The sequence below is a fragment of the Mustelus asterias genome, unplaced genomic scaffold (assembly GCF_964213995.1).
Source record: "Mustelus asterias unplaced genomic scaffold, sMusAst1.hap1.1 HAP1_SCAFFOLD_2781, whole genome shotgun sequence".
Taxonomy (NCBI): Eukaryota; Metazoa; Chordata; class Chondrichthyes; order Carcharhiniformes; family Triakidae; genus Mustelus; species Mustelus asterias.
In genome coordinates, this window is record NW_027592726.1 from 963 (window position 1) to 28,189 (window position 27,227).

General features: G+C 52.6%; 1 protein-coding gene across 1 annotated transcript; it reads left to right on the forward strand.

Moving 5' to 3' along the window:
- LOC144490015 (AP-2 complex subunit alpha-2-like) lies at positions 1–27,227 on the forward strand. Its single transcript, XM_078207844.1, has 9 exons — positions 1–58; positions 9,102–9,179; positions 14,398–14,480; positions 16,137–16,226; positions 20,708–20,831; positions 22,991–23,107; positions 23,369–23,438; positions 24,781–24,915; positions 26,370–27,227. Exons 4-9 carry the CDS (start codon positions 16,142–16,144, stop codon positions 26,445–26,447), a joined length of 609 nt encoding a protein of 202 aa, XP_078063970.1. The 5' UTR covers positions 1–58; positions 9,102–9,179; positions 14,398–14,480; positions 16,137–16,141; the 3' UTR covers positions 26,448–27,227.

Here is a 27,227-nt window from a genome sequence, read left to right on the forward strand (position 1 = left end):
TGGATCTGCCGGGCGAGAGCCCTGGGTCGTTGCTGGTGGACGCAGCCCTGGGCGCAGAGTAAGCCGTGTGTTACTGAGTGGAGCTGAACTGTCTTTAAACCCAACCCCGCTCCCAGCTCCCCAACCGGTCACAGGGTCCAAAATACAATGTTGTTTTACTGTAAATATATACAGCATATCGTGTACTCCTGCACTTCAGTTTGGTTTAGTTGTGTTGGGAAATGTCTAGGCCGGGGAGGAGCCTTGTAATGGTTCCTCTCCAGTGCTTTTAATTGCAAACATTTTCAATTGCCCGCATAGTCGTGTCAACATTTTGGCTTTTTTTTAAAAACGTCAGTTCAAAGTTTTCTTTCTTTTTGACTACAGGGCACATGGTGGCACAGTGGTTAGCACTGGACTTCTGACAGTGACCCCTTGCTGCTACTAAAGCTCTTATCTCAAGGGATTGCTGTCCCTTGGTTGACACGTTGCCTAGACCAAGGCCTCCAATGTGGGCGGCACAGTTGTTAGCACTGCTGCCTCGCAACGCAAGGGTTCGATTCCCGGCCTCGGGTCACTGTCTGTGTGGAGTTTGTACGTTCTCCCCATGTCTGCGTGGGTTTCCTCCGGGTGCTCCGGTTTCCTCCCATAGTCCAAAAGACGTGCTGGTTAGGGTGCATTGGCCGTGCTAAATTCTCCCTCAGCGTTACCCGAACAGGCGCCGGAGTGTGGCGACTAGGGGGATTTTCACAGTAACTTCATTGCAGTGTGTTAATTTTAAGCCTACTTGTGACACTAATAAATAAACTTTAAAGGAATTATATAGGAACCTGTTGATGCGTTCCTGTATGTTAGTGTTAGGTAGCGCAGTGGTTATCCGATTGGTGTATCGTTTGGGCTTTTAGTTACTGGTCAAATGTCCTTCAGAGAAGGAAATCTTGCCACCCGTACCCAGACTGGGCCTGTACGTGACTCCACACCCACGTCAAAGAGGCCCACCAAGCTTCTTTTGCAACTAGGGATGAGTAATAAATGCCCACATTCGGTGCATGAATAAAAGCATTGTTTGCTCAAGGCTTTTTGCTGATATGCAGTAATAATTCAATCCGTTAGTCTGTATGAATGCAGTATATATTTCATGTAAAATAACAGGATTATGATGAGTTGACGTGGTAGTATATTTGTTTCTGGATGTGTGCGCACGCGCGTGTACCCACAGGCTCAGGGATGCCTCAGTATGTTCTGACCACTCCGGTTTCGGTCTGCGTTCAGGTTTGTGGTGACTCGAATCGAAGCCAGGCTGTCTGCGGTTCTGTGTGGAGTTTTAACCTGCTCTGGTTTTAAATGGCATGCAGCGCGCATGGTGTTCAGATTTGTGTATTTCACTTCGGGGAATGGTGTGATTTTTGTTTTTCTCCTCCTCTTAGGAAAAATGAAGCTGGTTAGGACGAGTGATTTGTCTGCCTCTGGGTCTTCCAATGCAAAATTCCCACTCTGGAGAATTGAGCAGAATTTGGTCAGGATCGGAGGACCAAAATCACTTAGCTACCCTCAATGTTAATGAGGGGATAATTGCAGCTGATGAGACACTTGGCGACAAGTCGATGGAGAGTGCGTTGACCTCCTCCTGTGGCCTAGTGGTATAGGCCACTGAACTGTCCATTGGGTAGCACAGTGGTTGGCACTGCTGCCTCACAGCGCAAGGGACCCGGGTTCGATTCCCGGCTTGGGTCACTGTCTGTGTGGAGTTTGCACATTCTCCCTGTGTCTGCGTGGGTTTCCTCCGGGTGCTCCAATCTCCTCCCACAGTCCAAACGACGTGCTGGTTAGGGTGCATTGGCCGTGCTAAATTCCCCCTCCGTGCACCCGAACAGGCACTGGAGTGAGGCGACTAGAGGAATTTCACAGTAACTTCATTGCAGTGTTAATGTAAGCCTTACTTGTGACTAATAAATAAACTTTAACTTTATGGGGAGGGATTAATTGCTGTAGGAGGGTGATTGGTTTATGGAGTTACTCCTGACATTGAACTATATCAGTTACCTGAGTAACTGGGCACCCTGAGCAGTCTGATAAATGTACTCTGATCCTCAGCTTGGGTGCATTGTTAATGAGGGATAATTGCAACTGATGAGACACTTGGCAACAAGTCAATGGAGAGTGCGTTGACCTCCCCCTGTGGCCTAGTGGTATAGGCCACTGAACTGGTAAACCACAAACCGAGAGCAATGATCTGGGGTCCATGGCTTGAATCCTAACAATGGTAAAATTGTCCTGCGGCAGGTATGGGTGAATATATAACTGAAAAGGGACATATTTAGCGGGGAGTTTGCTCTTGCCAAACCCTGAGAAAATAGAGAGCGAGAGAGATAGAATCATAGCATCCCTATAATGCAGAAGGAGGCCATTCAGCCCATTGAGTCTGCACCGACCACAATCCCACCCAGACCCTATTCCTGCAACCACACATGTTTACCCTGCAAACCCCCCTGACACTAAGGGGCAATTTAGCACGGCCAATCAACCTAACCCGCACATCCTTGGACTGTAGGAGGAAACCGGAGCACCCGGAGGAAACCCACGCAGACACGGGGAGAACGTGCAGACTCCACACAGACAGTGACCTGAGGCCGGGATTGAACCCGGGTCCCTGGTGCTGTGAGGCAGCCGTGCTAACCACTGGGCCACCGTGTAGAGAGGGAGAGAATCGCGCTTTTACACTGTCTGGAGTTGGAGGCAAACACTTGCTTCTTCTCCCTATCACCTACATTCTATAATGTAAAGCAGCCATGTATTAAGCTGCTTGAATATTGCTCCACTGCTGACGACAGCCACTGGCTCCTGAGGACACTGTCAAACACCAACTTTTCTGATCAGTGACCTTGCCTCTCCCTGTGTTTGCAACCCCCTCCAACCCAAGATCTCTGCGCTCCTCCAATTCAGGCCGCATGTATGTTTTCTAATTTCAGTTGCTTCACCCTTGGCTGTGCCTTTAGCTGACTGGACTCTTAAGCTCCAGAGTTACAATAGAATCCCCATAGTGCAGAAGAGGCTGTTCGGCCCATCAAGTCTGCACTGACTCTGACGGAGCATCTTACCCCAGACCCTCTTTCCCGCCCTATCCCCGTAACCCCACACATTTACTGTGGCTGGTCCATCTAACCTAGGCAATTTACCACGGCCAATCCACCTAACCTGCACATCTTTGGAGTGTGGGAGGAAACCGGAGCGCCCGGAGGAAACCCACGCAGACACGGGGAGAACGTGCAAACTCCACACAGACAGTCACCCCAAGGCTGGAATTGAACCCGGGTCCCTGGCGCTGTGAGGGAGCAGCGCTAACCACTGTGCCGCCGTGCTGCCCACCATCTCTTTTCCCCCTCAACCCCGTTTAAGATTCACCTTTACAACTTGGTCTTCTGCCCTAATAACTCCTTACATGGATCTGTTGCGTTTTTGTTTGCTGACACTCCTGCTTTGGGGTTTTTTTTTACGATATTTAACATGTCACGTAAATGCAAGTTGTTCTTGACATATAGAACATAGAACATAGAACAGTACAGCACAGAACAGGCCCTTCGGCCCACGATGTTGTGCCGAGCTTTATCTGAAACCAAGATCAAGCTATCCCACACCCTATCATCCTGGTGTGCTCCATGTGCCTATCCAATAACTACTTAAATGTTCCTAAAGTGTCTGACTCCACTATCACTGCAGGCAGTCCATTCCACACCCCAACCACTCTCTGCGTAAAGAACCTACCTCTGACATCCTTCCTATATCTCCCACCACGAACCCTATAGTTATGCCCCCTTGTAATAGCTCCATCCACCCGAGGAAATAGTCTTTGAACGTTCACTCTATCTATCCCCTTCATCATTTTATAAACCTCTATTAAGTCTCCCCTCAGCCTCCTCCGCTCCAGAGAGAACAACCCCAGCTCCCTCAACCTTTCCTCATAAGACCTACCCTCCAAACCAGGCAGCATCCTGGTAAATCTCCTCTGCACTCTTTCCAGCGCTTCCACATCCTTCTTATAGTGAGGTGACCAGAACTGCACACAATATTCCAAATGTGGTCTCACCAAGGTCCTGTACAGTTGCAGCATAACCCCACGGCTCTTAACCTCCAACCCCCTGTTAATAAAAGCTAACACACTATAGGCCTTCTTCACAGCTCTATCCACTTGAGTGGCAACCTTTAGAGATCTGTGGATAAGATCTCTCTGTTCCTCCACAGTCTTCAGAACCCTACCTTTGACCCTGTAATCCACATTTGGGGCGGCACGGTAGCACAGTGGTTAGCACTGCTGCTTCACAGCTCCAGGGTCCTGGGTTCGATTCCCGGCTCGGGTCACTGTCTGTGTGGAGTTTGCACATTCTCCTCGTGTCTGCGTGGGTTTCCTCCGGGTGCTCCGGTTTCCTCCCACAGTCCAAAGATGTGCGGGTTAGGTTGATTGGCCAGGTTAAAAATTGTCCCTTAAAGTTCTGAGATGCGTAGGTTAGAGGGATTAGCGGGTAAAATATGTGGGGTTAGGGCCTGGGTGGGATTGTGGTCGGTGCAGACTCGATGGGCCGAATGGCCTCCTTCTGCACTGTAGGGTTTCTATGATTTAAATTAGTCCTACCAAAATGAATCACCTCACATTTATCAGATCAAAATGAATCACCTCACGTTTATCAGATCAAAATGAATCACCTCACATTTATCAGACAACTCACCAAGGCCAACCAAGTTCCTTACTGAGTGAATCTCGCAAAAGGTCATAGCCCCAGACATATCTATCATAGAATCATAGAATCCTACAGCGCAGAAGGAGGCCATTCGGCCCATTGAGTCTGCACCAACCACAATCCCACCTAGGCCCTATCGTTGGGATCCAAGAGGACGGGCTGGTGAAACCTGCAACTGTGGGTCAAAGAATCCAGTTAAGGGAGTTGGTTTCTGTTGATTAAATTTGGGGAGTTGATCTCAGTTGAATCAGAGTCTGTCCATTGCATATTGGAGCACAACAGAGTCACAACTGGAGGGCAGCCATCTGGAACAGGATTGCAAGCCTTGTTTACATCCCTGGAAGTGGGCTTATGAGGATCAGACACAGTGTTGAATTGTGGGGGCCTGTATTGAGTGAAGAGTTACTTGATTCTTTTTGTTTTAAACCTTTTCAGCCCCCTCCACTCAGCTATCCTTTCCCTGTGATCTGCTGAGTCCTCGCAGAGTGTCAGTCAAGGCTCGAGACCCAGGTGGTCTTGTAGGGGCTAGGACAGCACTGGACAGATTCCAAACCTCCTTTGGATTTGGTAGCAATGCTTGTTGCGTGGGCTTGCATGAAATAAGCTGCGTGATGGATCTATCTGTGCAGGTGTATCGCACACAACCTCTCATCAAAGAGATGCTATCGAGGAAGGTAAATGTTGCCCCTTCCTCAGGCATCCATTTTGACCTGGGCGAGAGGATTGTGTGTGTGTGTGTGTGTGTAAATAATGTGCATCAGTCATGTTAAGTGTTATCCACCCGCGTTGGGTTTGAAGGGCCTGTAACCGCCTTCCTGCAGGATTAACAATTCAGTCTCAAATTAACACTTTAAAACAGCTTCTTGTTTGGTTCTGCAAATGGCATTGATAACAGAACTGTGCTGTCTGCTGTCTCTCTTCCCCCCCCCCCATTCCTCATTCCTCCCGTCCATTCTCTGCCATTTTCTTTCTCTGTTCTCTCCATTCCCTCTTCTGTCTCTCTTTCTCTGTCTCACTTTTTCTCCCTCCTCCTCCTCCTCCCACCTCCACCCCCACCCTCATTCCCCCTCTCTCTCCCATTCTCCTTCTCTTTCTCCCTTTTCCCTCCCTCCCTTTCTCTCTTCCTCCCCCCCGTTGCTCGCTCACTCTCTTTTTCTCTCCCCTTTCTCTCTCTCTCTTTCTTTCTCTCCCCTTTTCCCATCTCTCACCTTTCCCTCACCCTCTCCCCCCCGCTCTCTCTCTCCCCCCCCGCTCTCTCTCTCCCCCCCCGCTCTCTCCCTCTCCCCCCCGCTCTCTCCCTCTCCCCCCCGCTCTCTCCCTCTCCCCCCGCTCTCTCCCTCTCCCCCCGCTCTCTCCCTCTCCCCCCCCGCTCTCTCCCTCTCCCCCCCCGCTCTCTCCCTCTCCCCCCCCCGCTCTCTCCCTCTCCCCCCCCGCTCTCTCCCTCTCCCCCCCCGCTCTCTCCCTCTCCCCCCCGCTCTCTCCCTCTCCCCCCCGCTCTCTCCCTCTCCCCCCCCGCTCTCTCCCCCTCCCCCCCGCTCTCTCCCCCTCCCCCCCGCTCTCTCCCCCTCCCCCCCGCTCTCTCCCCCTCCCCCCCGCTCTCTCCCCCTCCCCCCCGCTCTCTCCCCCTCCCCCCCGCTCTCTCCCCCTCCCCCCCGCTCTCTCCCCCTCCCCCCCGCTCTCTCCCCCTCCCCCCCGCTCTCTCCCCCTCCCCCCCGCTCTCTCCCCCTCCCCCCCGCTCTCTCCCCCTCCCCCCCGCTCTCTCCCCCTCCCCCCCGCTCTCTCCCCCTCCCCCCCGCTCTCTCCCCCTCCCCCCCGCTCTCTCCCCCTCCCCCCCGCTCTCTCCCCCTCCCCCCCGCTCTCTCCCCCTCCCCCCCGCTCTCTCCCCCTCCCCCCCGCTCTCTCCCCCTCCCCCCCGCTCTCTCCCCTCCCCCCCGCTCTCTCCCCCTCCCCCCCGCTCTCTCCCCCTCCCCCCCGCTCTCTCCCCTCCCCCCGCTCTCTCCCCCCTCCCCCCCCCCGCTCTCTCCCCCTCCCCCCCGCTCTCTCCCCCTCCCCCCCGCTCTCTCCCCCTCCCCCCCGCTCTCTCCCCCCCCCTCCCCCCGCTCTCTCCCCCTCCCCCCCGCTCTCTCCCCCTCCCCCCCGCTCTCTCCCCCTCCCCCCCGCTCTCTCCCCCTCCCCCCGCTCTCTCCCCCTCCCCCCCGCTCTCTCCCCCTCCCCCCCGCTCTCTCCCCCTCCCCCCCGCTCTCTCCCCCTCCCCCCCGCTCTCTCCCCCTCCCCCCCGCTCTCTCCCCCTCCCCCCCGCTCTCTCCCCCTCCCCCCGCTCTCTCCCCCTCCCCCCCGCTCTCTCCCCCTCCCCCCCGCTCTCTCCCCCTCCCCCCCGCTCTCTCCCCCTCCCCCCCGCTCTCTCCCCCTCCCCCCCGCTCTCTCCCCCTCCCCCCGCTCTCTCCCCCTCCCCCCGCTCTCTCCCCCTCCCCCCCGCTCTCTCCCCCTCCCCCCCGCTCTCTCCCCCTCCCCCCCGCTCTCTCCCCCTCCCCCCCGCTCTCTCCCCCTCCCCCCCGCTCTCTCCCCCTCCCCCCCGCTCTCTCCCCCTCCCCCCCGCTCTCTCCCCCTCCCCCCCGCTCTCCCTCCCCCCCCTCCCCCCCGCTCTCTCCCCCTCCCCCCCGCTCTCTCCCCCTCCCCCCGCTCTCTCCCCCTCCCCCCCGCTCTCTCCCCCTCCCCCCCCGCTCTCTCCCCCTCCCCCCCCGCTCTCTCCCCCTCCCCCCCGCTCTCTCCCCCTCCCCCCCGCTCTCTCCCCCTCCCCCCCGCTCTCTCCCCCTCCCCCCCGCTCTCTCCCCCCTCCCCCCGCTCTCTCCCCCTCCCCCCGCTCTCTCCCCCTCCCCCCCGCTCTCTCCCCCTCCCCCCCCGCTCTCTCCCCCTCCCCCCCGCTCTCTTCCCCCTCCCCCCCGCTCTCTCCCCCTCCCCCCGCTCTCTCCCCTCCCCCCCGCTCTCTCCCCCTCCCCCCCGCTCTCTCCCCCTCCCCCCCGCTCTCTCCCCCTCCCCCCGCTCTCTCCCCCTCCCCCCCGCTCTCTCCCCCTCCCCCCCGCTCTCTCCCTCTCCCCCCCGCTCTCTCCCTCTCCCCCCGCTCTCTCCCTCTCCCCCCGCTCTCTCCCTCTCCCCCCCGCTCTCTCCCTCTCCCCCCCGCTCTCTCCCTCTCCCCCCGCTCTCTCCCTCTCCCCCCCGCTCTCTCCCTCTCCCCCCGCTCTCTCCCTCTCCCCCCCGCTCTCTCCCTCTCCCCCCCGCTCTCTCCCTCTCCCCCCGCTCTCTCCCTCTCCCCCCCGCTCTCTCCCTCTCCCCCCCGCTCTCTCCCTCTCCCCCCCGCTCTCTCCCTCTCCCCCCCGCTCTCTCCCTCTCCCCCCCGCTCTCTCCCTCTCCCCCCCGCTCTCTCCCTCTCCCCCCCGCTCTCTCCCTCTCCCCCCCGCTCTCTCCCTCTCCCCCCCGCTCTCTCCCTCTCCCCCCGCTCTCTCCCTCTCCCCCCCGCTCTCTCCCTCTCCCCCCCGCTCTCTCCCTCTCCCCCCCGCTCTCTCCCTCTCCCCCCCGCTCTCTCCCTCTCCCCCCCGCTCTCTCCCTCTCCCCCCCGCTCTCTCCCTCTCCCCCCCGCTCTCTCCCTCTCCCCCCCCGCTCTCTCCCTCTCCCCCCCGCTCTCTCCCTCTCCCCCCCGCTCTCTCCCTCTCCCCCCCCGCTCTCTCCCTCTCCCCCCCGCTCTCTCCCTCTCCCCCCCGCTCTCTCCCTCTCCCCCCCGCTCTCTCCCTCTCCCCCCCGCTCTCTCCCTCTCCCCCCCCGCTCTCTCCCTCTCCCCCCCGCTCTCTCCCCTCTCCCCCCCGCTCTCTCCCTCTCCCCCCCGCTCTCTCCCTCTCCCCCCGCTCTCTCCCCCCGCTCTCTCCCTCTCCCCCCCGCTCTCTCCCTCTCTCCCCCCGCTCTCTCCCCCGCTCTCTCTCCCCCGCTCTCTCTCCCCCGCTCTCTCTCCCCCCTCTCTCTCCCCCGCTCTCTCTCCCCCGCTCTCTCTCCCCCGCTCTCTCTCCCCCGCTCTCTCTCCCCCGCTCTCTCTCCCCCGCTCTCTCTCCCCCGCTCTCTCTCCCCCGCTCTCTCTCCCCCCGCTCTCTCTCCCCCGCTCTCTCTCCCCCGCTCTCTCTCCCCCGCTCTCTCTCCCCCGCTCTCTCTCCCCCGCTCTCTCTCCCCCCCGCTCTCTCTCCCCCGCTCTCTCTCCCCCGCTCTCTCTCCCCCGCTCTCTCTCCCCCGCTCTCTCTCCCCCGCTCTCTCTCCCCCGCTCTCTCTCCCCCGCTCTCTCTCCCCCCGCTCTCTCTCCCCCGCTCTCTCTCCCCCGCTCTCTCTCTCTCTTGTATCTCCATCCCTCAGCCCTGTCACGGCTGTACCTGCTGCTGGTTCTGAGGACGCTGCTTTGCCCGTACCCGATGCTGATGATCTCCTCAACAAGTAAGGAGGTTTCTTCACTTTACGTCCACTTCAGCCTGTGTTTGTTCTGAGGCTGAGTTTCGGGATGCCTTTTGAAAATAAATTCTGTGGATTGTTTTTTGTTTTAAGAGTTCGTGCAGCTCAGCACCCAGAGTCGGTGCGAGGGGATTGCTGACTATGTCATTGGGTTTGGTAACCTCTGGTCCCGGCAGTCAGAGCCTCCACATTTTGCTATAATCCAGTCTCTTGTCTTGACATGTCTGAAAGACAGGACTGACCTTTAATCTTGCTGCCTCGCCCTTTAACCCCAGAGAGCCATTTGGAGGCCAGCCTTCCAGTTCTGGGCCTCTCATCTCAGGACAGATGTATTGTCCTTGCAATGGAAACAGTGAGTCTGATACTTGGGGCTGAAAGGCTGTGGAATCATCTCGGGAAGCTAAAATATGATTGAGGGCTAGAATTGTATTCGCTGTGGATCATTAAGGAATAACCTAATGGAGGTGTTTTAAGATGAGAGCGGTTGATTTGATTTGGGTGGCACAGTGGTTAGCACTGCTGCCTCACAGCGCCAGGGACCCGGGTTCGATTCCCGGCTTGGGTCACTGTCTGTGCGGAGTCTGCACATTCTCCCCGTGTCTGCATGGGTTTCCTCCGGGTGCTCCGGTTTCCTCCCACAGTCTGAAAGACGTGCTGGTTAGGGTGCATTGGCCGTGTAAAATTCTCCCTCAGTGTACCCGAACAGGCGCCGGAGTGTGGCGACTAGGGGATTTTCACAGTAACTCCATCGCAGTGTTAATGTAAGCCTAATAATAAATAAACTTTTTTTTAAAAAAGCTTCTTGCCACCAGGAAGGGAGAGTGGCAACCCCAAGGAATCTGTATAGAACTTCTGATCTGTTCAAAGAACAAAGAACAGTACAGCACAGGAAACAGGCCCTTCGGCCCTCCAAGCCTGTGCCGCTCCTTGGTCCAACTAGACCAATCGTTTGTATCCCTCCATTCCCAGGCTGCTCATGTGACTATCCAGGTAAGTCTTAAACGATGTCAGCGTGCCTGCCTCCACCACCCTACTTGGCAGCGCATTCCAGGCCCCCACCACCCTCTGTGTAAAAAACGTCCCTCTGATGTCTGAGTTATACTTCGCCCCTCTCAGCTTGAGCCCGTGACCCCTCGTGATCGTCACCTCCGACCTGGGAAAAAGCTTCCCACTGTTCACCCTATCTATACCCTTCATAATCTTGTATACCTCTATTAGATCTCCCCTCATTCTCCGTCTTTCCAAGGAGAACAACCCCAGTCTACCCAATCTCTCCTCATAGCTAAGACCCTCCATACCAGGCAACATCCTGGTAAACCTTCTCTGCACTCTCTCCAATGCCTCCACGTCCTTCTGGTAGTGCAGCGACCAGAACTGGACGCAGTACTCCAAATGTGGCCTAACCAGCGTTCTATACAGCTGCATCATCAGACTCCAGCTTTTATACTCTATACCCCGTCCTATAAAGGCAAGCATACCATATGCCTTCTTCACCACCTTCTCCACCTGTGTTGTCACCTTCAAGGATTTGTGGACTTGCACACCTAGGTCCCTCTGTGTTTCTATACTCCTGATGACTCTGCCATTTATTGTATAACTCCTCCCTACATTATTTCTTCCAAAATGCATCACTTCGCATTTATCCGGATTAAATTCCATCTGCCACCTCTCCGCCCAATTTTCCAGCCTATTTATATCCTGCTGTATTGCCCGACAATGCTCTTCGCTATCCGCAATTCCAGCCATCTTTGTGTCATCCGCAAACTTGCTGATTACACCAGTTACACCTTCTTCCAAATCATTTATATATATCACAAATAGCAGAGGTCCCAGTACAGAGCCCTGCGGAACACCACTGGTCACAGACCTCCAGCCGGAAAAAGACCCTTCGACCACTACCCTCTGTCTCCTATGGCCAAGCCAGTTCTCCACCCATCGAGCCACTTCTCCTTGTATCCCATGAGCCTTAACCTTCTTAACCAACCTACCATGTGGGACTTTGTCAAATGCCTTACTGAAATCCATATAGACGACATCCACGGCCCTTCCTTCATCAACCGTTTTTGTCACTTCCTCAAAAAACTCCACCAAATTTGTAAGGCACGACCTCCCTCATTGTGTGATTGTAGGATGCATCACCGCTACCATCTGCTGGTTAGTGGTGGTAGTGCGACTCTCGTCTGACAAAAGAGATCAAACCCAACTTTAAAATGTCAGTTCAGCTCAGAATTGTTTTGGTTCTTGATTTGGAAAGGTTTTCAAATCCTAGAATTTTACCGGCTTTATTTTCTCCCGTTGCACCAAGACCGCAGTTAGTTTTAGATATCCCATTATAGAGGAGAGTAGTTTTAGTTTAGTTTATTTATTAGTCACAAGTCAGGCTTACATTAACACTGCAATGAAGTTACTGTGAAAATCTCCTAGTTGCCACATTCTGGAGCCTGTTCGGGTCAATGCACCCTAATCTGCACCTCTTTCAGACTGTGGGAGGAAACCGGAGCACCCGGAGGAAACCCACGTAGACTTGGGGGAGACTCCGCACAGACAAGTGACCCAAGCCGGGAATCGAACCTGGGTCCCTGGCGCTGTGAGGCAGCAGTGCTGACCTCCGTGCCAGAATGGAATCATTGCAGTGCTGATTCACTCAAGGTGACGGGGCCATCAGCTTGGACAAGCTGGAGCTGTATTCACTGCAGCTGAGCAGGGACCTGGTAGAAATACTCATCGTTTTATATGACTCTTGAGAATAAGGACCAGGCCCTTCGGCCCACCAAGTCTGCGCTGATCACGTTGTCCTATCTAGACCAAACGCCTGTATCCTTCTATTCCCCCTATTCCCCATCTGCTCATGTGTCTATCCAGATAAGTCTTCAATGTCGCTAACGTGTCTGCCTCGACCACCTCACCTGGCAGTACATTCCAGGCCCCCACCACCCCTCTGTGTGGGGGGGGAAAAAAAACTTCCCCGCACATCTCCACTGAACCTTCCCCCTGCCCCCCCAACCTTGAACTTGTGCCCCCCTTGTAATTGTCATTTCTACCCTGGGGGGGGGGGGGGGGGGGAAGCTTCCAACTGTCTACCCTATCCGTACATCTCATTTTGGTAACTTCTGTTAGCAAGGTGAGAGATTATTTGCACAAGTTACCACTCGCTGCCTGTGGCGGGCTAGTATGTGTGAATGGCCTGTTTCCAGGCTGTGGCTTCATTGAATCGGAAATTTCTGCGCATGGGACATTCAGTCCCTTGTCCCGATGCTGTAACCACCCCCTTGCATCCATGGGACTTGATCCAGGATTGGTCCCAGATGTATAAAGAGAGATGGTGGACTGTTTTTTTTTAAATTCAAAGGCTTGTTAGAATATGGGATGTGTCTAATAAACCTCCTCTTCACCTTCTCGGCCCTAAAGGAGAACTATCCCAGCTTAGAACCATAGATAGAACCATAGAAAATTACAGCTCAGAAACAGGCCTTTTGGCCCTTCTTGTCTGTGCCGAACCATTTTATGCCTAGTCCCACTGACCTGCACTTGGACCATATCCCTCCACACCCCCCTCATCCATGAACCCGTCCAAGTTTTTCTTAAATGTTAAAAGTGATCCTGCATTTACCACTTTATCCGGCAGCTCATTCCACACTCCCACCACTCTCTGCGTGAAGAAGCCCCCCCTAATATTCCCTTTAAACTTTTCTCCTTTCACCCTTAACCCAGGCCCTCTGGTTTTTTTCTCCCCTAGCCTCAGCGGAAAAAGCCTGCTTGCATTCACTCTATCTATACCCATCAAAATCTTATACACCTCTATCAAATCTCCCCTCAATCTTCTACGCTCCAGGGAATAAAGTCCCAACCTATTCAATCTCTCTCTGTAACTCAACTTCTCAAGTCCCTCCCCGTAACGAGGTTAAGAATCCGTGCTCTTTCATAGAAATCATAGAAACCCTACAGTGCAGAAGGAGGCCATTCGGCCCATCGAGTCTGCACCGACCACAATCCCACCCAGGCCCTAACCCCACATATTTACCCACTAATCCCTCTAACCTACGCATCCCAGGACTCTAAGGGGCAATTTTTAACCTGGCCAATCAACCTAACCCGCACATCTTTGGACTGTGGGAGGAAACCGGAGCACCCGGAGGAAACCCACGCAGACACGGGGAGAATGTGCAAACTCCACACAGACAGTGACCCGAGCCGGGAATCGAACCCGGGACCCTGGAGCTGTGAAGCAGCAGTGCTGACCACTGTGCTACCGTGCCGCCCGCTAGGAACAGAAGCAGGAGACTTTGTGCATCGCGCACAGTTTGTAAACCTTGAAGCCTTCATTACACCCCACGTTGAACAGAAAAGCACATTCCCATTTCAATCCCCCTCCACGCTGACCGGGAGTAAAAAAAAGATGTGTGTTATGGAAGCAAAGTCAACGACAGCGCTCGAGGGATTTGAACAGAAACTGGAAGACGAATACTCTGGGGCAGTAGAAAGGGGCGAGATGACTTCACAGGACTTCCCCCCTCATGTGCGGGAGTTTCTGAGTCAACGAAGCCTTTACCTGTTGAGCCATTGGTTAAATAGATCAGGGCTGCCCATTCCCGCTGCGTGAATTTGCTTAGAGAGGTGGGCTGTGTGTATCAGCTTCTGGAACGGTCGGGGCGAACTCCATTGGTGGCAGGCAATTGGTGTTGGCAGTGCGGTGAGCCAGGCCTTTGCCTGATGCCCCCGACTGCGAAAGTTCAGAGGTCGGTGTAGAAATCGGAGAAGGTCGATGGCAGCCCTTTTGCCCTCTGGATGTTTACTTTTCCGAAGGGAATGCTTGGGGCTACGGGTGGGATTGAGGCTGCCCTGCAGTGTTGTGACCGGGACTGTTGTAGCTGAACCGAACGGACGCTGCTGCCCCCCTAGAACTGTGCAAGTTACCCAGCAACTAGGATAGGAGCTCCTGTCATTCCCAGCTTGACTTGCAGCTTGTAGGGAGTGTTTTGAGTTGTGGCGGCGGAGTGTTCTTGGTGTCAGATTTATCACTCTTAGTGCGAGCAGTTTGAATAGAAACATTAACACTGATTTTTAAAATGTGACGACACCAAAATGTGAGTGGCAGCCTTGGTCTGGGCTGCGCCTTTTGGCGGTTGTGGATGTTGACTGATTATTATTATTTTCTTTCTCTCTCTCTCTCTCTCTCTGCGTGCTCTGTCCACCCCTTTTGTAGGTTTGTTTGCAAAAACAATGGAGTCCTGTTTGAAAACCAGCTCCTGCAGATCGGAATAAAGTCAGAATACCGACAGAACCTGGGTGAGTGCCTTTCGCTTCAGAGTGGAAAGCCTTAGCTGGGATAAGATCGTTATGATGTGGAGATGCCGGCATTGGACTCGGGGTAAACACAGTAAGAGTTTTAACAACACCAGGTTGAAGTCCAACAGGTTTATTTGGTCGCAAATGCCATTAGCTTTCAGAGCGCTGCTCCTTCGTCAGATGGAGTGGAAATCTGCTCTCAAACAGGGCACAGAGACACAAAATCAAGTTACAGAATACTGATTAGAATGCGAATCTTTACAGCCAACCAGGTCTTAAAGATACAGACAATATGAGCGGAGGGAGCATTAGGCACATGTTGAAGAGATGTGTATTGTCTCCAGACAGGACAGCCAGTGAGATCCTGCAAGTCCAGGAGGCAGGCTGTGGGGGTTACCGATAGTGTGACGTGAAGCCAAGATCCCGGTTTAGGCCGTCCTCGTGTGTGCGGAACTTGGCTATCGGTTTCTGTTCAGCGATAAGATTGTTATTCCAGGGAACCCCCTCCTGCTCGCGGTCATTGCTGACACGCCTGTACGGACACGACCCATTACCGCTCAAAAGAAACTCTCATTCAACCGCTCATTGCAAAAAAAACTTTCCGTTTTAGACGTTCAAGCTTCTATTGACTGCTTTTCCCTACTCCACCCCCCCCCCACCCCCAGCATTTCTCTTTCCTGAGAGGTACGGCACCCTCCCGCTGTGTGGCAACCCCCCGGCCACCAGCTCCAGCTGCGCTGTGTGAGAGAAAATGGATTGTGAATTCTCAGCTGGCTATTCGCCACTAAAGGCATCGCAATCCAAATCTGATCCTGTCCTCAGCCCGAATCCACAGGTGTGGGAGTGTGTGTGCACGCGTGAGTGCGAGTGCGCACATTTGAAAATCAGTGTGTGTGTGTTTGCTTTCTAACAGGACTCGTTGGATGTCAATTGAAAAGTGGCAATCTGAATTTCATAGAATCCCTACAGTGCAGAAGGAGGCCATTTGGCCCATCGAGTCTGCACCGACCACAATCCCACCCAGGCCCAATCCCTGTAACCCCATGTATTATAGACCATAAGACATAGGAGTAGAATTAGGCCACTCGGCCCATCGAGTCTGCTCCGCCATTCAATCATGGCTGATATTTTTCTCATCCCCATTCTCCTGCCTTTTCCCCATAACCCCTGATCCCCTTATTAATCAAGAACCTATCTATGTATTTACCCTGCTAATCCCCCTCACACTAAGGGGCAATGTAGCATGGCCAATCCACCTAACCTGCACATCTTTGGACTGTGGGAGGAAACCGGAGCACCCGGAGGAAACCCACACAGACACGGGGGAGAACGTGCAAACTCCACCCACACCCCCGAGCCAGGAATCGAACCCAGGTCCCTGGCGCTGTGAGGCAGCAGTGCTAACCACTGTGCCACCGTGCCGCCCTACTTGTCCCAACCTGCGGCCCAGCTTCCTGGGACACCTGAAGACCAGTTGCATAATTTGAGACAAACTTGGCATGCGACAGCTCTCTGCGGTTCGCCTACACATTTAGAAAATTAGATTTTCCAGTCAACGGTGTTTTTTCAATCTCGAAGCTGTTTGTTTTGGCTAGCCTTATCAAAGGCCTTGTTCGCTCGAGTGCTGATTTATTGATCTTGTGTCTCCACATCTAGGTCGAATGTACCTCTTCTTTGGGAACAAGACATCCGTGCAGTTCCTGAACTTCACACTGAACCTCAGCTGCCCTGGCGAGCTGCAGAATGATATCTTTTTAACTCTCGGAGAGGGATTTAAATGGGAATGTTCTTTTCTGTTCAATGTGGGATACAGTGAAGGCGTCAGGCTTGCAAACTGTGTGTGACGGCGGGACTGATGTACGAGGAGAGATTGACTCGGTTAGGATTGTTTTCGCTGGAGTTCAGACGAATGAGGGGGGATCTCATAGAGACTTATAAAATTCTAACAGGACTAGACAGGGTAGATGCAGGGAAGATGTTCCCGATGGTGGGGGAGTCCAGAACCAGGGGTCACAGTCTGAGGATTCGGGGTAGACCATTTAGGACTGAGATGAGGAGACGTTTCTTCACCCAAAGAGTGGTGAGCCTGTGGAATTCATTACCACAGGAAGTAGTTGGTGCCAAAACATTGATTGTATTCAAGAGGCGGCTGGATGTAGCACTTGGGGCGAATGGGATCAAAGGTTATGGGGAGAAAGCAGGATTAGGCTATTGAGTTGGATGATCAGCCATGATCGTGATGAATGGCGGAGCAGGCTCGAAGGGCCGAATGGCCTCCTCCTATCCTCTATGTTTCTATGCACAATCAAAGCCTCCTGCTTCTGTCCCGACAGAGCATGGATTCCTAGCCTCCTGTTACGGGGCGGGACGGGAGAAGCTGGGATTGTTCTCCTTTGGCGCGGTGAAGAGAAGGTTTATTAGAGCTCTTCACAATTACGATGGAGTCTGATCGAATGCTGAGGGAGAAACTGTTCCTCTGGTGGAAGGGCCGGTAAGCAGAGAACACGGGTTTAAGATGATTGGTGCAAGAACCGGTGGGGAGATGTGAATCTTTCTTTCTTTGGCCTGGCAAGTTGTGACGATCTGGGTTGTGCTGCTCGAAACGGTGGCGGGAGCAGTTTCAGCAGTTACTCCCAAAAAAGGGAATTGGATAAATACTTGGAAAAATGAAATGAAGGAGTAGAGGAAAAGAGCAAAGGCAAGTGGGACTGATTGGTTTTCAAAGAGCTAGCATAGGAACAACGGGCTGAATGTCCTCACTTGCCTCATCAATCTGGATAAACCTGAACAGGCAAACAGGACCTCGTTTGAAGTATGACACCTACACATTCGGCGGCACGGTGGTTAACACTGCTACCTCACAGCGCCAGGGACCCGGGTTCAATCCCCGGCTTGGGTCACTGTCTGTGTGGAGTCTGCACGTTCTCCCCGTGTCTGCGTGGGTTTCCTCCGGGTGCTCCGGTTTCCTCCCACAGTCTGAAAGTTAGGTGCATTGGCCATGCTGAATTCTCCCTCAGTGTTACCTGAACAGGCGCCGGAGTGTGGCGACTAGGGGATTTTCACAGTGACTTCATTGCAGCGTTAATGTTGAGCCTACTTGCGACACTAGTAAACACCTAAAACTCTGGCTGATGAGATTTTGCAGTGGGCTTCATGTCCCCAGTAGTGTGAGCACCTCCAGTGGTTCCACCTTGGACCCATAGCAGCTGTGTGGAGATAGCAGCAACTTTACTGGAGAGGTTGGGTTATGTGTTTGAAGGCAAGGTACAGCAGTGGAGCTGGGCCAAGGCACAAGGATCTTGCTTTTGAATTGTAGACACTGTCGTAGGAAATGTGGCGGCCAGCTAATTTGTGCACAGCAAGCTCCCACCAACGGCAATGCAATAAGGATCAGATCATCTGTTTTAGCAATTTAAGTTGAGGGAATAAATATTAGGTTATCGTTCAAACAGTGCCATGGGGTCCTTCTTATGACATCTCTGACAGTGCAGCTCTCCCTCAGTACTGCGCTGGAGTGTTAGCCTGGATCATGGAACACAGAAGTAAAGGTGTTATGCTTCAGTTACACGGGGTATTGGTGAAACCACATCTGGAATACTGTGTGCCATTTTGGTCTCCTTTCCGAAGGAAGGATGCAAAGGCATTGGAGTTGGTTCGGAGGAGGTTTACGAGATTGATCCTGGAATGAGCGGGTTGTCTTATGAGGAAAGGTTGGATAGGTTGGGCTTGTTTCCACTGGAGTTCAGAAGAGTGGACGTGGAGAGGATGTTTCCACTAGTAGGAAAAGCTAGAACCAGAGGGCACAACCTCAGGCTAAAGGGACAATCCTTTAAAACAGAGATGAGGAATTTCTTCAGCCAGAGAGTGGAGAATCTGTGGAATTCTGCAGGAGGCTGAGGAGGCCAGGTCATTGAGTGTCTTTAAGACAGAGATAGATAGGTTCTTGATTAATAAGGGGGTCAGGGGTTATGGGGAAAAGGCAGGAGAATGGGGATGAGAAAAATATCAGCTATGATTGAATGGCGGAGCAGACTCGATGGGCCAAGTGGCCTCATTCTGCTCCTGTATCTTATGGTCTTGTAGTGAGGGGGTGACTTGATTGAAGTATCTTAAGATCCTGAATGGTCTCAACAAGGTGGACGTGGAAAGGATGTTTCCCCTTGTGGGTGAGCCCAGAACTAGGGGGAACTGTTTTAATATCAGGGCTCACCCCTTTAGGACAGAGATGAGTGGGGAGAAATTGTTTCTAAGGGTTCTGCGACTTTGGAACTGTGGAGGCGGGTCACTGAATATTTTCAAGGTGGAGGTGGATCGATTCTTGTTGGACAAGGGAATCAAAGGTTCTCTGGGCTAGATGGGAATGCGGAACTTGAGACAAACAGATCAGCCGTGATCTTATTGAATGGAGGCGCAGGCTCGAGGGGCCGATTGGTCCACTTCTCCTGTTTCATATGTGCTCAAGTGTTTGGAGTGAGACTTGAACCCGTGACCAACCTGACTCGGGCAGGAGTGCTGCCCACTGAGCCACAGCGAAGATCTCTGTCTCAAACCCATCCCAGATCAATCCCCTTTGGGGTTCACTGGTCTGAATCTGGGCTGGCAGTGAGGATGTTGCACTTTATGCTGCTGGAACAATATTCGTGGCTTCTGGTTATATCTTCCCCTGAGGCAGTTCCTCAGTCGAGGTTGAGTTGATTCCTCACTAAAACTGAGATCTCGGGTGACCAGACAGTGCGCGATCTAGTCTCTGTCACAGGTGGGCAGACGGTGGTTGGAGGAGTGGGTGGGTGGCGTGCCCCGCAGTACCTCTTGTTCAATGTGCACGACAGCTCTGTTGGCTTTTGACCTGTGGTAACCTCGTCTCATCCCAGTTATTGATCTCCTCAAACCTTGCTTGTACAAGCAGTTCAGCTGTATTAATCTGAAGTGTCCCAATTTTACGTTGGGCCTAATACCTCAGGCCTTTGTCCATTTGACCAGCATGCACTCCTTTCAATGTAGACACTTGGCTTTACCTCACCCTGGGTGATGAAACTTGGCGTTCAGCTCCTTCCCGGGTGCTTTTCCTCCACTTCGGGCGGTCTTGAGCCAGGGAGTCCCAGGTGTCGGTGGGGAACGTTGCAGCTTTTCGAGGAGGCTTTGAAGGGTCCTTGTGTATGCACAGCCTCTGCATGTGGGTGTCTGTGCATTCACACGAAGGATATGTGGACTGGCTGAGACTCTGATCTTGATTTGATTTATTATTGTCACATATTGGGATACAATATAGGTACGTACGGGTGGTGGCACAGTGGTTAGCACTGCTGCCCCACAGTGCCAGGGACCCGGGTTCAATTCCCGGCCTGGGTCACTGTCTGTGTGGAGTTTGCACGTTCTCCCGTGTCTGCGTAGGTTTCCTCCCACAGTCCGAGAGACGAGCTGGTTTGGTGCATTGGCCATGCTAAATTCTCCCTCAGTGTACCCAAACAGGCGCCGCAGTGTGGCGATTAGGGGGTTTTCACAGTAACTTCATTGCAGTGTTAATGTAAGCCTACTTGTGACACTAATAAATAAACTTGAACAGTGAAAAGTATTGTTTCTTGCGCAGTATGCAGACAAAGCATACCATTCATAGAGTACATAGTGGAGAAGGAAAGGAGAGAGTGCAGAATGTAGTGCTACAGTCATAGCTAGGGTGCAGAGAAAGATCAACTTAATGCGAGGTAGGCCCATTCAAAAGTCTGACGGCAGCAGGGAAGATGCTGTTCTTGAGTCGGTTGGTACGTGACCTCAGACTTTTATATCTTTTTCCAGACGGAAGAAGGTGGAAGAGAGAATGTCCGGGGTGCGTGGGGGTCCTTAATTATGCTGGCTGCTTTTCCGAGGCAGTGGGAAGTGTAGACAGAGTCAGTGGAAGGGAGGCTGGTTTGCGAGATGGATTGGGCTACATTCACAACCTTTTGTAGTTAGTTTCTTGTGGTCTTGGTCAGAGCAGGAGCCGTACCAAGCTGTGACACAACCAGGGGCTGGTTTGCGTGTGATGGACTGGGCTATGTTCACAACTCTTTAATTGGGTAGTCAGCTGACATGCAGTGTCTGTATTGGATCGTGAAGAATAAGCATTTGTCGAGGTGCTGGAGAGCAATCGTTGACAATGGAATTGGACGTGGGGCGGGAGGTGGGGGGCGCAGCAAAGGGGGTGAGTGCCACACAGCAGAGAGCCGGTTAAATTCTTTAACACTTGCCACAGCTGAATGTTCAGGCTAAGCCAGTGGAGCCAGTCGTAGAAGGCGGAGCGCAGGTTCAGCAGGTCATTAACATTGAGTGCTTGTCGGATTTCACTGAAGCCCCTCTGCTCAACATTCAGTTCAGGTACTGCGTTTACCTCGCTGCCCGCCACTATCTGAAATCGCGTGCGTGTTGTCCCCCGCTCTTTGTTGTCCCCCGCTCTTTGTTGTCCCCCTTTTGCACCATCCTGATGTCTGCGTGCAGCCGCCGTCGCTTGCTCGCCCCTGGCTTCTCTCTGCAGCGCATTCTTAACAGCGGCCTGCTGCTCCCTCCACTCGAATCACAGTCCTGAGAAACTGAGCAAGGTTTTAAAAAGATTCGTCTGACACCAAATAGAAATGAAATAAGAACAAAGCTCCCCACACTGTACCAACGTTTCCATCTGGCTGGGATTTTTCTTTGGGTTTAGCAACCTCTGGCTGTTCTGGTTTCCTCCCACACTCCAAAGATGTGTAGGTTAGGTGGATTGGCCATGCTAAATTGCCCCTTAGTGTCCAAAGATGTGCAGGTTAGGTGGATTGGCCATGCTAAATTGCCCCTTAGTGTCCAAAGATGTGCAGGTTAGGTGGATTGGCCATGCTAAATTGCCCCTTAGTGTCCAAAGATGTGCAGGTTAGGTGGATTGGCCGTGCTCAATTGCCCCTTAGTGTCGGGGGATTAGTGGGGTAAATATGTGGGATTATGGGGATAGCCTGGGGTAGAATTGTTGTCGGTGTAGGCTGGATGGGCTGAATGGCCTCCTTCTGCACTGTAGGGATTCTATGGCTCTATGAAAGCATTATCATGGTTAGCTAACTGCAATGTGTTGGTTAACGCTGGAACCTACTCTTGGCTCCAAAAGCAAGAGGTTTAAATTCCAAGATAAAGGCAAAATGCTGCGGAATCTTAAACAGAAAATGCTGGAAAATCTCAGCAGGTCAGACAGCGTCTGTGGAGAGAGAAACAGAGTTAACGTTTCGGGTCTGGATGACCCTTTGCCAGAGCTGCTGAGATTTTCCAGCGTTTTCTGGTTTCGTTGTGACGAGGCACAGATTCCACAGCCTGTGAGCTTAAACCCAAATGAAAGAGGCTATTTATTCATAAATCATACTTCCCTAATTATTATAAGACAGGGTGGCACAGCGGTTGGCACTGCTGCCTCACTGCGCCAGGGACCCAGGTTCGATTCCTGGCTTGGGTCACTGTCTGTGCGGAGTCTGCACGTTCTCCCCATGTCAACGTGGGTTTCCTCCGGGTGCTCCGGTTTCCTCCCACAGTCGGAAAGACGTGCTGGTTAGGGTGCATTGGCCGTGCTAAATTCTCCCTCAGTGTCCCCGAACAGGAGTGTGGCGACTGGGGGATTTTCACAGTAACTTCATTGCAGTGTTAATGTAAGCCTTACTTGTGATTAATAAATGAACTTTAACCTTTAATGGAAATGGCCTATGTAATCTTGTCACGCTAAGAGGTAAACTTTAAATAGAATTGAAATAGGAAAAAACTCCCTATGCTTTTTATTAACATTGACATCTGGCTTTTTGGGGGGGGGGGGGAGGCGATTAGCAAAAAATTCTCACTGTTAGTTAACTGCAATGTGTTGATAATAAATGGGTGACACAGTGGTTAGCACTGCTGCTTCACAGCTCCAGGGACCTGGGTTCAATTCCCGGCTTGGGTCACTGTCTGTGTAGAGTCTGCACCTTCTCCCCGTGTCTGCGTGGGTTTCCTCCGGGTGCTCCGGTTTCCTCCCACAGTCGGAAAGACGTGCTGGTTAGGGTGCATTGGCCGTGCTAAATTCTCCCTCAGTGAACCCGAACAGGAGTGTGGCGACTGGGAGATTTTCACAGTAACTTCATTGCAGTGTTAATGTAAGCCTTACTTGTGACTAATAAATAAACTTTAACCTTCAATGGAAACGACCTATGTAATCTTGTCACGCTAAGAGATAAACTTTAAATAGAACTGAAATAGGAAAAAACTCCCTTTTATCGCTTTTATCGATGTTTACATCTGACTTTATTTTTGGGTTTAGCAAAACATTCTCGCTGATAACTGCAATGTGTTGGTAATAATGACGAATGCTTAGGCATTTTAACCTATTCTTTCCCCCCCAAAAAATGGGGCCTATTTTTTCACTGCCTGGGACCTTAAACGCAAGAGAGAGAGGCTATTCAAACTGATGATGAGTCATACGTCCCTAAACATTATCATTCCTTGTTCTCAATGACAATTGGATTGATGTTTCTCTCTCCCTTGCTGGATAGATATGGCGGAACCCTGCAGAATATCACCCTGAAACTACCCATAACCGTCAACAAGTTCTTCCAGCCGACAGAAATGGCTTCTGAAGACTTTTTCCAGCGTTGGAAGCAGCTGAGCAGGTACGCGGGGCATCTGGGATGGTGGGGAGCGCGTTGGACAGTGACGCAGCTCAGAGTAATGGAGGCTCTGTCAGGCAGTGGGAGAGGTTGGGTGTGGAGAACAATTTCAGATGGTGCGGGATACCTGGCAGTATAATAGCGGCGGAGCGGTTCTGATGAGCTGGATTAAAGCTTTCACTTGTTGCCAGTGGTGTTTATGCAGTGTTACTTATGGCACCTATTCCCCCTCGACTTCCCTCCCTCTCTCTCTTTCTCTCTCAGTCCCCAGCAGGAAGCACAGAAGATCTTTAAAGCAAATCATCCCATGGACACAGAGGTTACCAAGGCTAAGGTAAGCTTCTCTCTCTCTCTCTCTCTCTCTCGCACTCATTAGAAACTAGAAGCCTGCTCTGCCATTCATTCTGATCATGGCTGATCATCGAATTCAATGTCCTGATTCCACCCCTTCCCCCTCATATCCCTTGGTGGCCCGATGGCACAGTGGTTAGCACTGCTGCCTCACAGCGCCAGGGACCTGGGTTCGATTCCCGGCTTGGGTCACTGTGCGGAGTCTGCACGTTCTCCCCGTGTCTGTGTGAGTTTCCTCCGGGTGCTCCGGTTTCCTCCCGCAGTCTGAAAGACGTGCTGGTTAGGGTGCATTGGCCCAAACAGGTGCCAGACTTGTGACACTAATACATAAACTTAAAAAAACCTTTAGCCCCAAGAAGTGTATCTAATTTCTTCCTGAAATCACACAACGTTTTGGCCTCAACTACTTTCTGTGGTAGTGAATTCCACACATTCACCACCCTCTGGGTGAAGAAATTTCTCCTCACCTCAGTTCTAAAAGGTTTATCCCTTATCCTCAAATTATGACCCCTAGTTCTGGACTCCCTCACCATCAGGAACATTCTTTCTGAATCCACCCTGTCTAACCCTATTAGAATTTTATGAGTTTCTCTGAGATCCCCTCTCACTCTTCTAAACTCCAGTGAATCTAATCCTAACCGACTTATCTCTTCTCTCTTGGCTGTTTTAAAGATTAAACTTCCTTCTCCAGTGGCTTAAGTGCATCATGTCTAATGCCTGCAAACCACTCGGGGGAAAAAAGCAAAATACTGCAGATGCTGGAATCTGAAACAAAAACAGAAAGTGCTGGAAAATCTCAGCAAGTCTGACAGCATCTGTGGAGAGAGAATGGAGCCAACGTTTCAAGTCTGGATGACCCTTCGTCAGAACTGACTCGAAACATTGGCTCCATTCTCTCCCCATAGATGCTGTTAAAGTTTGTCTATTAGTCGCAAGTAAGGCTTACATTAACACTGCAATGAAGTTACTGTGAAATTCCCCATAGGATATTGAATTTGATGATCAGCAGGCTCGAAGGGCCGAACGGCCTCCTCTTGCTCCGATTTTGGTGTGTTTCCAGGAATGATCTTTCAGGGCGAGGTGTCAGAGGGAAGTTGCCAGTCCTGGAATTTTACCTCCTCCACACACACACACACACCACACACACGCACGCGGGTGAGAGGCCAGGGGGGCTCCTTCAGCAACACAAGACGGGAGAAAGCTGGGGAGGTGATGGCGGAACGTGAGCAGTGCTGTAGCAGCTTCTCTCTCAGGAACAGGGCAGCTGGAAAGGGCTGGGAACCCACGGGGACACTCCGACTAATTCATTTATCTCCTCCTCGCAGTTGATAGGATTCGGTTCAGCTCTGCTGCAGGATGTGGACCCCAATCGCGACAACTTTGTCGGTGCAGGAGTCATTCACACAAAGTCCATCCAGGTCGGGTGTTTGTTGAGGCTGGAACCCAACAGTCAGGCACAGGTTGGTGACATTTAATCTCCTAATGTCCCACGTCGCTTAACGGCGTGGCAGGATTCGGACTTTGCACGGCGTGGATTAACCGGGTTTGCCATGCAAGAGCCCTGAGACATGAACGCCACAGCTGTTTAATCGAGCGGCACAGTGGGTTAGCACTGCTGCCTCACGGTGCCAGGGACCCAGGTTCGATTCCAGCCTCGGGTCACCGTCTGTGTGGAGTCTGCACGTTCTCCCCGTGTCTGCGTGGGTTTCCTCCGGGTGTTCCGGTTTCCTCCCACAGTCCAAAGATGTGCGGGTTAGGTGGATTGGCCATGCTAAATTGCCACTTAGTGTCAGGGGGACTAGCAGAGTAAATATGTGGGGTTACGGGGACAGGACCTGGGTGGGATTGTGGTCGGTGCAGACTCGATGGGCCAAATGGCCTCCTTCTGCATTGTAGGATTCTATGATATAGTCATTCTTCATATTAAAAAAAAGTATGAAGTAATTGTAAAATGTATCTGTATATAACTCCTTATCTAAAGCTGGATAGATATACCTGTACGACCAATCGTCTCTCTGGTCACTGATGTTAAATTAGCTATTTAAATGTCACCACTGAAAGTTAAGAGGGTGGGTGATTTTTTAAATATTTAACCTTTAAGCTTAATGTTTTGGTGCAGAAAGAGTGGCTGTAACACTCGGCATGACGCTGAACTTGTAGATCAGCAGGTTGAAGCTGCAACTCGTGCAGACTGTTAGCCGATCCCTAGAGGGTGATGTGTTGCGGGGCTGTGTTTTTAGCAGCATCAGCTCAGACACTCTCCTGGCTGGAACAGCCCTGGACGTAACAGGGTGAGGTGCGTGTGTGTGTGACAGGGGTGTGGGATTCAACAGGCTTGACAGTTGCTTTCTCCTCCTGGACTTTTACTCTGGCAGGGAGACAGTGGGTCTCGTGCTAATGATTGGGAGCGCCAGGCTAATACCCTGGGGGGGACACGGGTTCAAATCCCAACACGGCAGCTGGCGGAATTTAAATTTGATTAATAAAATCTGGAATTGAAAAGCTAGTCGCAGCAACGGTGACCACCATCATTCATTGTAAAACCCGTCTAGTTCACTAAATTCTACCGTCCCCACCTCGCCTGCTTTACTTGTGACTCCAATCCCACAGAAATGTGGTTTACTCTTATAACCACCCCTCTGGAAAGGCCCAGCAAGGCACCCAATTCGAGGGTAATTCGGGATTACAGGCCCAATCGGAGAGGTCCACATCCCCTGAAAGAATAAATTAAAAAAATAACTGAAGCTTGTGTCCCATTTGGACAAACTAGTGCCAATTGCTTTAGTGGGATTTTTCCCTGCGCGGACACCCTTTTGTCCTGTTCTTGTTTAGTTGTGTGTGGGGGTGGGCGGGGGGTGTCCAACTGACAAAAGCTTATGCTTGTCTCTCTCTTCCCCTCCGCCTTCCCCCGCAGATGTATCGCCTCACACTACGCACAAGCAAGGAGACTGTGTCGAAGCGACTATGCGCATTGCTGTCTCAACAGTTCTGAAGCCTCCTACATGTAATCGATCTCTTACACTATACTGAGTGTTTATTTCAGTCTGAGAGAGTGAGTGTGTGTGCGTGTGCGCATGAGTGCGTGGAGGACCATTTATCAACGCACCTCGTCCAGTGAAATCTTCAAGAAGTATCATGTGACGTCCTTTAAGTGCAGTATATGTTTACGTGATTGTTTGTAGAGTTGTTTTTTTTTGCTATCGAGGGACTTGGACAGCTCCTTGGTACGCGAGGCATCAGGAGGGTGGCAGCGGATGAAGGAAAGGGCGAGTGGGATCGACGCTGGGCTGCTGTGGTGAAGTCAACACTAGCCGTGAAGCAACTGCTGCACGTGGGTCCTTCCCGACCGCGTTGAGTGGCGTTTAGCGATTTGTGATGCTCCCGGTAAAACAGGGATGTCAGACAGGACAGTTATAGGCCTCACTCTCTGCTTCTGCAGGATCTCCGCAGGCAGGATCTCTCCCACCCCCCCTCCCTCCCCCCTCCCCATCCACCCCCGTGGCTCAGTACACGTACGCCGCACGGTGTAGGGTTGAGCCACGCACAGTCTAGGACTGCAGGGTGTGCCGGAGTTGGCTCTTGAGTGGACACTGCGGTTCGTTGCCATCGCCCAGGCTTGGGGAGAGAGTTTAATCGGCTGCTTCGCCAGAGGGCGTTTACCTGTGCTGGTGAAAGTGGGATCGGACATGACTGTGACATTTTCCTCCCCCTACCCCCTCCCACAGCTCAATCGTCCAGAGCCCCTCGCTGCGTAGGCTTGCGCACATGAGAG

Bases quoted from the DNA above. Each gene is read 5' to 3' on its own strand.
- LOC144490015 (XM_078207844.1), top strand. From the start codon at position 16,142: ATGTACCTCTTCTTTGGGAACAAGACATCCGTGCAGTTCCTGAACTTC. The intron at 16,227-20,707 runs ATATCTTTTTAA...AACACTTGCCAC, and splicing joins CCCTGGCGAGCTGCAGAATG to AGCTGAATGTTCAGGCTAAG. The intron at 20,832-22,990 runs GTACTGCGTTTA...CTTGCTGGATAG, and splicing joins CTGCTCAACATTCAGTTCAG to ATATGGCGGAACCCTGCAGA.